Here is a 12,110-nt window from a genome sequence, read left to right on the forward strand (position 1 = left end):
TTCTCATGCCTTTTGGAGCCAGGTAATTGTAATGGTCCCAAGATCCAAAGGCTAGTAGCCACTTTATAGATATTTTAGAAAGAGGCAAGCGAATATAATCCGAGACATAGTTTCGAGGTGAAAGGAAGATAGCTCCTCGTCACCATCACTGAAGCTTTGCTCTCTGTTGATGGTACTGATTTTCCTGCATCTCTCACTCTTGTCATCTTGGGGGAAAGCAGGGAGGAATCGCCCTGGTCCTCGCCCCTCAGTGTCACTTTTACACCATCCCACCTCTTCCCTTCTTTTTCTAATTTTAAACCCCTCATTGCCTATCTGAATCATCCTCTCTGCTACTAACTTTATGTCCTGCACTCCTGGTTATGCCTGCATCCCTTAAGGATTTTGATGCTGCTCTCACTCTCTTCTACTATGATCCATGGGGGCTTCATCATCCATGCTGATGATCCCTCTCTCATCCTACTGCTTCCGCTCGCATCTCTGGCACTGCCTAACTCCCCTCCTCAACCACACATCAGAGGTCTGACCTCCCCCTATCCAACCACTTTGGTAAAATAGAAAAAAGTAGTCATCTAAGACTGTGAGCTCGTTGAGGGCAGGGAATGTCACTGCCAATCCGTCTCCTGCTTCCCATTTGTTTCTCAAGTGGCGGGCTTCCTCCTCCTCCTTTAAATCCACTCCCTCCAGCCATGCCCCTCTCCTAAAGCATTTTCATCTCTCCTATCTTCAATCTGTGTCTGATGGCTCTTTCCCATCAGTCCTCAAACAGGCTCAAGATTCATCCAGATTCAAAATGTCCAGTCTTAGTTCCTCTCCCCCCTCCAGCTATCACCCCTTCTTCCTGCTTCCATTCTTACCCATACTCTTGAAATGCTATCTACACCTTCAATTCCTTTCCACCAATTCTCTGTTTGATCCAACCTGCACTTTCTAAGGTGACCAATGACCTCCTTATAGTCAAACCCAAAAAGCTCTATCCTGTACTAATACTTTCTGACCTCTCAGCTACCTCTGACCTTGTCGACCACACCCTCCCCCTCCAAACACTAACAGGGCTTGGTTATGCTAGCATGGTTTTAACCTATCTCTTCACCTGTTTGTTCTCAGTCTTGTTTGCTAGCTTCTCTTCTGCCTCACAGTCCCTCGTTTTCTGTGTCCTGCAAGACTCTTCTTTGTATCCCCTACTCTTGTCTCTCTACACTCATCTTCTCACATGGTTTCAGTGGCCACTTCTCTGTAGATGGCTCCAAATCTACCTCTCCAGCCCAGTGGCTCATCAAAACTGCAGTCTCACCTTTCCTCTTATCTCCCGGATATCGCCACTGGCTATCTGCCATCAGCTCAAACTTAATGTGCCCCAAATTGAGCTACTTATCTTCCTTCCTAAAACTGTCCAATCTCACCCCTGCTTCCCCTATCACTTGCTCTCCACCTTCAAAAGCCCTCCTAAAACCCCATTTCTTCAATAAGACTTCCCCATTAAGGTAGGCTCCTTGTGGGCAGGGAACATGCCTCATACTTTGGTTGTACCTTCTCAAGAACCGTGCATTAGGCCCACCTGGGTGCCAACCTGAAATCTGGTTGGTACATTCCAGCATCCATTATCAACACTTTTATAAGTGAATTTTAAAGAAGGAAGATCACATAGGAAGCCTCAGACTAGATAGAAGTAATGAAAATGTATACGTAAAAATGTAAAGTGCTCCTATATTGAGTGGTCAAAGAATTGTGAAAATGACTGTGAGTACTGCTAGATTGATCTGCACCATTTCAGGTGATTTTTTCAAACAGCCCAGGACTCCGGCAAGAGAAAGATCCCTGAAGCCTGGTTTCATTCAACCGCTTCCATTTCCTCTCTCTGTATCAGTGAACAGGAGCTGTTGGTAGAGAAAAATGCCTTTAAAGATTCTATCACTCACTTTAGGGAAGTTAACAAAGCAGCTATGGTGTAGCAGTGCTCTTTCCCTGTCTGTGGCCAGTGGAGGACAAACGCAGCTTAGGGTCTTGTACCTTCACCACACCTTTCCTTGACAGAATTTGCCGGAACGAGGTGCGGGCACTACTTAATTTCATTCATTCATTCATTCATTCACTAGTATTTATTGAGCGCTTACTATGTGCAGAGCACTGTACTAAGCGCTTGGGATGAACAAGTCGGCAACAGATAGAGACAGTCCCTGCCGTTTGACGGGCTTACAGTCTAATCGGGGGAGACGGACAGACAAGAACAATGGCAATAAACAGCGTCAAGGGGAAGAACATCTTGTAAAAACAATGGCAACTAAATAGAATCAAGGCGATGTACAATTCATTAACAAAATAAATAGGGTAACGAAAATATATACAGTTGAGCGGACGAGTACGGTGCTGTGGGGATGGGAAGGGAGAGGTGGAGGAGCAGAGGGAAAAGGGGAAAATGAGGCTTTAGCTGCGGAGAGGTAAAGGGGGGATGGCAGAGGGAGTAGAGGGGGAAGAGGAGCTCAGTCTGGGAACGCCTCTTGGAGGAGGTGATTTTTAAGTAGGGTTTTGAAGAGGGAAGAGAATCAGTTTGGCGGAGGTGAGGAGGGAGGGCGTTCCGGGACCGCGGGAGGACGTGACCCAGGGGTCGACGGCGGGATAGGCGAGACCGAGGGACGGTGAGGAGGTGGGCGGCAGAAGAGCGGAGCGTGCGGGGTGGGCGGTAGAAAGAAGGGAGGAGAGGTAGGAAGGGGCAAGGTGATGGAGAGCCTTGAAGCCTAGAGTGAGGAGTTTTTGTTTGGAGCGGAGGTCGATAGGCAACCACTGGAGTTGTTTAAGAAGGGGAGTGACATGCCCAGATCGTTTCTGCAGGAAGATGAGCCGGGCAGCGGAGTGAAGAATAGACCGGAGCGGGGCGAGAGAGGAGGAAGGGAGGTCAGAGAGAAGGCTGACACGGTAGTCTAGCCGGGATATAACGAGAGCCCGTAATAGTAAGGTAGCCGTTTGGGTGGAGAGGAAAGGGCGGATCTTGGCGATATTGTAGAGGTGAAACCGGCAGGTCTTGGTAACGGATAGGATGTGTGGGGTGAACGAGAGGGACGAGTCAAGGATGACACCGAGATTGCGGGCCTGAGAGACGGGAAGGATGGTCGTGCCATCCACGGTGATAGAGAAGTCTGGGAGAGGACCGGGTTTGGGAGGGAAGATGAGGAGCTCAGTCTTGCTCATGTTGAGTTTTAGGTGGCGGGCCGACATCCAGGTGGAGACATCCCGGAGGCAGGAGGAGATGCGAGCCTGAAGGGAGGGGGAGAGGACGGGGAGGCAGGAGGAGATGCGAGCCTGAAGGGAGGGGGAGAGGACAGGGGCGGAGATGTAGATCTGCGTGTCATCTGCGTAGAGATGGTAGTCAAAGCCGTGAGAGCGGATGAGTTCACCAAGGGAGTGAGTGTAAATGGAGAACAGAAGAGGGCCAAGAACTGACCCTTGAGGAACTCCAACAGTTAAAGGATGGGAGGGGGAGGAGGCTCCAGCGTAGGAGACCGAGAATGATGGGCCAGAGAGGTAAGAGGAGAACCAGGAGAGGACAGAGTCCGTGAAGCCAAGGTGACATAAGGTATGGAGGAGGAGGGGATGGTCGACAGTGTCAAAGGCAGCAGAGAGGTCAAGGAGGATCAGAATGGAGTAGGAGCCATTGGATTTGGCAAGAAGGAGGTCATGGGTGACCTTAGAGAGAGCAGTCTCCGTAGAGTGGAGGGGACGGAAGCCAGATTGGAGGGGGTCTAGGAGAGAATGGGAGTTAAGGAATTCTAAGCATCGATTGTAGATGACTCGTTCTAGGATTTTGGAAAGGAAGGGTAGTAGGGAGATAGGAGGATAACTGGAGGGGGAAGTGGGGTCAAGAGCGGGTTTTTTTAGGATGGGGGAGACGTGGGCATGTTTGAAGGCAGAGGGGAAGGAGCCCTTGGAGATTGAGTGGTTAAAAATAGAAGTTAAGGAAGGGAGGAGGGCAGTTTAATTTGTTTTCTTTTATCAGGGTTTGACTTGTGTAGCCTTAAAAACTTATTGCACCGCTAGTATGAACTTAATTCCTGGACCTGAACTTTCAGTGAAGGGTGACATCATCCCAAGCAAATTGCTGTTTTGCCTTATTAAAGCACATGGGCAGTTTTGAAATTTAAATCGTTATCTTCACCTCTGGGTGAGCCACCAGACAAATATAAGAACACTAAGCTTTTTAAAAAGGAAGTGAAGGATGTGTTCTGTAATCCTCCAGAACACTGCTTTCATATGAGTCAAAGACTGTGGTCAGGGGTGTCTTAAAACTTTGCCAGTTAGCCTCCAGGTTTTCTTCATCTCATGTCGCTGTCACTCCATTTGAGACTATTTGATGAATGGTCCATGCCTAATTTTAGAGGGCAGTTTTCTTCTGCTGGGTGCCAGTGTGCTTAAAGTTAGGCAAAGAGACGTGTTTTTCAATGGCTTCTGCTGGCTGAGGTTGGAAGAACTAGGGTTGTTTCAACCTTGGATGGAGAAAGAAATGCTAATGTCTAGAATACACAGGAAGGAGTATTTGATACCAGAATTGAGCGGGAGGAGGAGAATTGCTGCTTTCTCTCCAATCCCTATGCAGTCATATGCCATTTTTGAGAGGAATCTTAGATTTTTCCAAAGAGTAATCACCAGATCGGATTGTGGGATGAGCTCTAATGAAGTAAGAGCTAATTTGCAGGTTGGGAGCCCATGTTCTGAGCAATTTTCCTTCTGCATAATAATGCCTGCAGAAAATTTTAAACATGGCATTTGGAAAAAGTAGTTTATTCCTCAAGAGTAATAGTAGTGGTTTTTATTGATCACCCATTGGGTGTAATAATAATAATGATAATAGTGGCATTTTACATGGTTACCATATGCTAACCACTCTGCTAGGTTGTGGGGTAGATATGAGATAATCAGGCCCTCATGGAGTTCCCAATCTTAGTAGGAGGGAGAAAAGTATTGAATCCCCATTTTGCAGATGAGAGGACCGAGACACGGAGAACTGAAGTGACTTACCCAAGGTCACCCAACAGATACATGGCAGAGCCAGGATTAGGGCCCTGGGCCTCTTGACTGCTGGGCCTGTGCTCTTTCCACTAGGCCACGCTGCTTCTCGGGGCAATGTACTGTACTATGCACTTGGAAAGTTTGAAACAAGTGACACATTCCCTGCATAGCCAGCTGCTACTCTAGCGGGGAGATGGATGTATTTTGTTTTAGGTTTGTGGCTCTTCAGTTCATGAGGCTTGGCCATCCCATAATGTGGGGCAGGCTGAACTCAGGCTTACAACACAGAAGGGTGTAAGCAGTCATTATAGTTGAGTAATATAGCTACAGTAATGTATTGAGATTCAGGGGATCGGCAATAGGAGAGCCGACTTTCACTACCTTGGAAGTCAAATGAACCTGTCAACCCTCGCCGGTGACTGTCTGGCGATCGAGTAGCTCCACGCCCATTGCTTTCTCCTGCTCATACCCTTTTGCCAGCCTCCTAAAACTCTCCCCCTCAATCTTGGCTTTTTAAATCATTTCCCAGTTTCCTCAAAGCTGCAGTGCACCCTCCCCTGCTGCTTTGATTATTTTATCAACCTCCTTTCTGACCCCCCTGCCTGCTGTCTCCCCCTACTCCAGTCCATACTTCACTCTGCTGCCCGGATTATTTTTCTACCAAAATGTTCAGCCCATGTTTCCCCACTCCTCAAGAACCTCCAGGGATTGTCCAGCCACCTCTGCATCCAACAAAACTCCTTACCATCGGCTCTAAAGCAGTCAGTCACCTTCCCCCCTCCTACCTCACCCTACTACTACTCCTAATAAAACCCAACCCTCACACTTCACTCCTCTGATGCTAATCTTCTCACTGTACTTCCGTCTCGTCTATCTCACCGCCTACCTCACGCCCATGACCTGCCTCTGGCGTGGAACGCCCTCCCTCCTCGTATCCAACAGATAATTACTCTCCCCCGCCCTTCAAAGCCTTATTGACGGTGCATCTCCTTGAAGAGGCCTTCCCTGACTAAGCCGTCCTTTCCCCTTCTCCCACTCCTTTCTCCGCCGCCTTGACTTATTCCCTCTATTCATCCCTCCTCCCCCACAGTCTGAAGCAGTAATGTACAAATCTATCATTTCATTTATTTATATTAATGCCTGAAAGGTCATTACAAGGTGGGAATATGTCTGCTGTACTCTCCCAAGCGCTTAGTACAGTGCTCTGCAAACAGCACTCCATAAATACGATGGATCAAATGCCCACCACCCCGGAGTTGGTCCCATGAAGAGGGCTAGTGCTGTAAAGTCAAAATCGACGTGTGGAACGCTGAAACGGAGGAATATAAGTGCTATTCATTGTAACTCAAAACGTCTAAGTCCCTCAACAGCCTGTATTTTGGGTTCCAGCCTTTAGAAGATAGATCCTGCCAACCCCTCAGCTGGGTCCCCCATCTCTTTTTGCTGAGAGATGGCTTCTTGGAAGGTGTGTCTGAAGGTCATTGGCATGCTCTGGTACTTTCCCCAAATGGGCTGCCTTTCTGGGTTTTAGAATGAGTCGTAACTGCCACAGTGGCCTATTGTGCCCCAGCATGTAGTGGCAGGGGCCGGATGGGAGGGAGAGATGTGTCTGCTGCAGGATCTGTCCCCGTGAGAGCTGTTCTACCTGTCGTGGGCTTGGTTTTCATTAAGGGTCAATAACGGTTCCAGATCCAGACATGATGATGACGATATTTAAGTGCTTACTGTATGACAAGCACTGTTCTCTAAGTGCCAGGGTAGAAAGAGTTAACCAGGTTGGACATAGTCCCTGTCCTACAAAGGGCTTGCAGCCTTAAGTAGGAGGGTATTGGATCCTCATTTTACAATTGAGGAAACTGAGGCTCAGAGAAGTTGAGAGACTTGACCAAGGTCACACAGCAGGCAAGTGACAGAACTGGGATTAGAATCTATGTCTTCTGACTCCTTGACCTATGCTCTTTCCAGTAAGGCCACACTGCTTCCTGAGACCAGAGAGTTCTTGGGTTTCTTTGTGAACCCCAAGCTACTCAGACCAGTTCTAATACTTTTTTTGTTTTAAGGTGTGCATATCTTTGGGTGGTTTTTCATTTTCCTGGATTCCAGCCTCCAAAGTGCTGAATTCTGAATTTGAATCTAGGGATTGAAACTCAAGTTGGGGGGAGAACGTCTGAATTTCAATAGCACTCTTATTTTTCAAAGATTTCCACAGAGTTTATCTGTCTCATTTCTCCTCATCCCTGTGAGGGAAAGGGACTAGCTCATGTTGCTCTCATACCAAGTGAGGTACAGAAATCCAAGGAAGGATGCATAGTAGGGCACTGGCCAGGAGAAGTAGAATCTAGTTTCCCGATTCCACCTGGGAAACCCTACCCAGATCAAGCTTGGCATCTGGGTCTTGGGTCCATCCAACCCCTCTCTGCTTCTCCTCTTTCCCTCTATCCCAAAATACCTGGCTCATTGAGACTGGGGGAAGAGAAAGGAGGGAGCTGTGGCCGAGCAACTCCGACACCGTTGTGCTAACCCAGTGGCCAGGCAACCGGACAACCCTTCTGGGCACAACAGGATCCAGCCTGGCCTCAGATATTCCTAGGACCTGAGTCTCAGCTGGGGCCCGAACTAAACTCAGGTCTAGATTGGGTTGGGCAAAGTCACTAGACCAGTGTCTCCTGTTAATGTGCAGTGGCTTATTGGTTCAACCCAGCAATCTCCCACGGGCGTCAGAGATTCTGGCCCCCCCGAGTTTGAATTTCAGTTAAAGAAATTGTGCAAGCCCAATTGCTCTCTTCCTCTGAGACATAAAGGAAGATATAAGGAGCTGTTTCTGAATACACTGCACACAATGCCCAGTACTCCACATTCTTGCACCGCAGATGACTAGGGTTGGCGGGTGCCAGAGTTCTGGAGGGACCCAGTCCAGAGGGTTGGCTGAACTTAGACCTTGCAAACTGGGCCTGGCCCCTGCTGGCAACATACTGGCAAGGTGGTAGAGCCCTGAAATCTTTGGCTTTAAATTTCTGCCATTCGAATTTGAGTTTTGACCTTGCCTAAAGCACATGTATTCCCAACAGTGTTGAGCTTACAGTTAGGATGTACATTTTGGGTCCTAAAGTACGATAGGTCTTATCATTTGGGGCTCTGGAATAAAATAAACTGGGTAAGGAAAAACGGGTCAAATTTTGCTTACCAAATTTTACGGAAGAAGGTCGCTGATTACTTTTCTGGGACAAGAAAATTGACATTGTTAAATTTAGCTTCAGACTCTGTAGCTACTTGTTCAAAAGAAACTCTCTCATTTTGCTCTATATTTTCTAGGAAATCTATCCTGGGCAGTTTCAACCATCTCTGTGCCACAAGTTTATCGCCTTGTCGGATAAGGAAGGAAAATTACTTCGCAACTACACTCAGAATATAGATACACTGGAACAAGTTGCAGGGATCCAAAGAATAATTCAGTGTCATGGTTTGTAAACTTTTTGTTTGGGCATTTTAAATGAAAATGTGAAGTTTTTAAATTATATTCGACTCCTTCATTCCTAGTGCATTTAAAAAAAATCACAACCTGGAGGATTAGGCCATCGGGTCGTTTAAGAGTACAAAGGCAGTATACAATGGCTGATCCTTTCTGAAATGGATTCTGTCAGACCTCTAAGCATGGAATGAGATGATGTATCTCCAGTCCAGAGGTTTTCAGTCTGTTTTTTTGAAAGTGTCATTCGGGTAGGACAGAGCCCCCATCTTATTCCAGTGGATGAAAAGCCCTGCAGCCCCCCTGACTTCTCCCTCTTTGCTTGAGAGGCCCAGGTGGAGTCGTGAGGAATGGCCGAAAGACCAAGAAGCATGAAGTAAAACACTTAGAGACAAAGCAAGCTCTAACTGTAAATAACCCCTTTCCTTTCACTATTGGGCAGTTGCCTTAAGCTAGCGGGTCCAACGGTAGTGAAGCCGGTCTGGGTTTGAAAGTCCAAGGGCAGGCGTCTGTCTGTTTCTGCCAGTTCCGGCTGGGCCCGGCTGGCTGCAGGGACACGGATCCAAAGAACTCAGCACTGAACCAGACATGTTCTGGGAATCCCTTTCAGCAGCACCTCCAGGGGCAATCTCACATGCCTCCCAGAAGTGAGTTTCATTCATTCAGTCGTATTTATTGAGCATTCACTGTGTGCAGGGCACTGTACTAAGCACTTGGAAAGTACAATTCGGCAACAGAGACAATCCCTACCCAATAACGGGCTCACAGCCTAGAAGGGAGGAAGTTTCCACCGGCTTCTGATTTGATGCTGAATGTATCAAGTTTAGAGGCCCTGCACTCTCCCACTTGAACAGGTGGTTCCTGGGAGCCGTCTGAACCAGGCTGGGTTTGATTGATGGCTTCATGTGGACACCTATGACTTGACTTTTGAGGCACCTAAATGCCTTCCCGGTTTCTTGCAGGATGTGAAATTGTAGCCCTAGAAGCAGCCTGCTCTCTCTGCCCACCCCCCTCCAAACCTGGGAGAATCGTTTCTGCCAGGGTAATTGGGGACCCAGAAACCTGATGGGAATGAGTCAGACGTCTGCTAAGGCGTTACTGACTATCACGTTCAGCTGAGAACTGTATGACTTGATGCAAGCTGGCCCATTTAGCACTCATTTGTCACCTCCTCTATCCTTTTGTCCTAGTTTTCAGGGAAGGGACCTTGTAAAAACCTTTTACCCCCGGGCTCAGATTCAGAATCCTTAATAAAACACCCACAAAGGTGGATTACATAAAGGACTGGAACAATTTGCCACCCAGTGTACAGTAACATTCCACCATCCAATGCCAATTTTGTTCAGGAAATCAAGTTGGAGGTTAAGGCACTTTATGGAGAAGGCATCATTAAACACACCCGTATCTTAATGTTGTTCCTTGGAGAGATTGATATTTTCATACGAAAACTCAGTTCTCATTCTTCATTTAACAGACTAAACTCCAGGGATAGAATTTGTCAGTTGCCAGCATTCCAAGGGCTTCCTAAAGACGGCATTTAGTGGGCTTCTGGCTTGACTGGAGATGTGGCAGAACATCCAGCCGTGAGATGAGAGGAAACAAGGCGTTTCTGGAATAATTTACACTTGATATACATCTGATGCTTCAGATTTCTAGGGATTTCTGCCAATCCTCCCTTACCTGGAGGCTGGGAATTTGAGTTGTCATTTTTTTCCTCCCACCACCTTATATGAAGTCTGTAAAATCTTTGACTTTCTTATACTATCTTCAGTATAACTAAAGATCTTTGTGGGGCTGTGAGTGCTCCTGCTACCTGAGTAGTAACTGAGCTGTTCACCTCTAATATATCTCTGGCACCTTTCAGGTTCCTTTGCGACAGCTTCATGCCTGATTTGTAAATACAAAGTTGACTGTGAAGCTGTACGAGGAGACATTTTTAATCAGGTAAAATAATCAAAACATGACTTTTTGGGGGTCCTTTTGTGTATCATGGAGAGAGTATCATTTTGGTGGTAGTGGGGTCAGGAGGCAGGGATCCCCTTTAAAACATTCTTCATTTGAAATTCTTTTTTAGTGGAGCTACTGAAGTTTAATGCTGAATATTTCTTAGAGCACCCTCACTTCTTGGTTTTCAGCTTGAGCAGAGTATACTTCTCAAGCACTTCCCTTTTTTCACACTGTTTTCTTCTTCTTCCCCTTCCCCCACCCTTCCTCCATGCTCACCTCATCCTTTGAAGTATATTGACTTGAAATTGAAACCTCTTGTCAATAGCTGTATGTTCTGTTTGACACTGAATTAATAATTTAATATGTAGCCCAAGGTGGGGTGTTTTTTGGGTTTTTTTGCTGAATAGGCTGTGAATGATAACATTTTGAAAATAAAAATATTTTCATATATACCCATAATGTAGTTCAAAATCTTATATTATCGGTGTCTGATTGTTATTTGGTCATGTAACTATATTGTGTGTTTTATTATTGCTATAAATGTATTTATTTTGGTCAGTGTTTTGCATTTTGGGAACACTCAAGGGCTTTCTATTATTTCCTTTGAGAAATCATACTTTGTTCAGTACTCTTTCACTTAGCACTGTATTTTCATGGAATCAATTTATCTAGTAACTACGGAGTCCTTGTTCTTTGCATTGGGCCGAAGACTTGTACATAAGAAACCTGTTAAATCCTTAACAGGGCTAACTTAAATTTTAAATATTTCCCCAAAACCGCTTAGCAACAGTACTCTCTTCAGATAGCTAAACTGCTAGTCTTTGGTCAAGCCCAAGAGTATGAAGCCCCTTGAGGGCAGGGATCATGTCTTTCAAATTTTGTCGTGTCCTTTCAGGCATCTAATACAGTGTTCCCCCAGAGTCAGGGCTCAGATTCCATTGATGAAAAACAAGGGCATAAATTAGTTTGGGGCTTTACCATTTTTCAGATGTCAGCAACAAAAATGAAGAAATTTAGATTTTAATATATTAATCTGAAAATTTTGCTGGACTCCGGGTATTTTGGCACTCTAAGTCCTGAAAAGGTTTGTGAGCCTGAGGCAGGAAAGGAAGACATTTTGTAAATCTGAAGCTGTTAATTTTTTTTCCCTCTTATACCTGGTGCAGGTTGTTCCTAGATGTCCCAGATGCCCAGCTGATGAGCCACTTGCCATCATGAAGCCAGAGATTGTGTTTTTTGGGGAAAATTTACCAGAGCAATTTCATAGGGCCATGAAGTATGACAAAGATGAAGTTGACCTCCTCATTGTTATTGGGTCTTCCCTGAAAGTAAGACCAGTAGCGCTGATTCCGAGTAAGTTGGTGATAGATTTTTGGGGGCAGTGGGAGGTAAATGAGACAGCTTAAAGAAATTGGTATTCAGTATAGTGGTTCCAGTGTCCAACTCGGTTGTTAAAAAGAAAAACAAATACATTTCTTCTGGTCATGTCGTGATTCTTGTTCGTTGAGGTTGGTGTTGTGTTGGGTAAGCCCTAAATGGCTTATAATTTTTTCTTTCCAATGAAAAAGAACTCAACAGAATTTTGTCTTTTAGCATTCAGTGGTCTACACCATTTTGCTTTTAAAATTGCCATCCATGTGATAGTTATAACTTTGTAGACTTGAATTGTCTGACATTTCAGTAGATTAGAGGACTA

General features: G+C 45.9%; 1 protein-coding gene across 1 annotated transcript in view; it reads left to right on the plus strand.

The window, feature by feature from the left end:
* The window catches only part of SIRT1 (sirtuin 1), a 34,753-nt gene that overhangs the window by 14,423 nt on the left and 8,220 nt on the right, over positions 1 to 12,110 (plus strand). Inside the window, 3 exon segments of the mRNA XM_029059838.1 lie at positions 8,314 to 8,461; positions 10,332 to 10,411; positions 11,581 to 11,767. Of these exon segments, the coding sequence (XP_028915671.1) occupies positions 8,314 to 8,461; positions 10,332 to 10,411; positions 11,581 to 11,767 (415 nt within the window).

This window comes from Ornithorhynchus anatinus, chromosome 3, assembly GCF_004115215.2.
Source record: "Ornithorhynchus anatinus isolate Pmale09 chromosome 3, mOrnAna1.pri.v4, whole genome shotgun sequence".
Classification (NCBI taxonomy): domain Eukaryota; kingdom Metazoa; phylum Chordata; class Mammalia; order Monotremata; family Ornithorhynchidae; genus Ornithorhynchus; species Ornithorhynchus anatinus.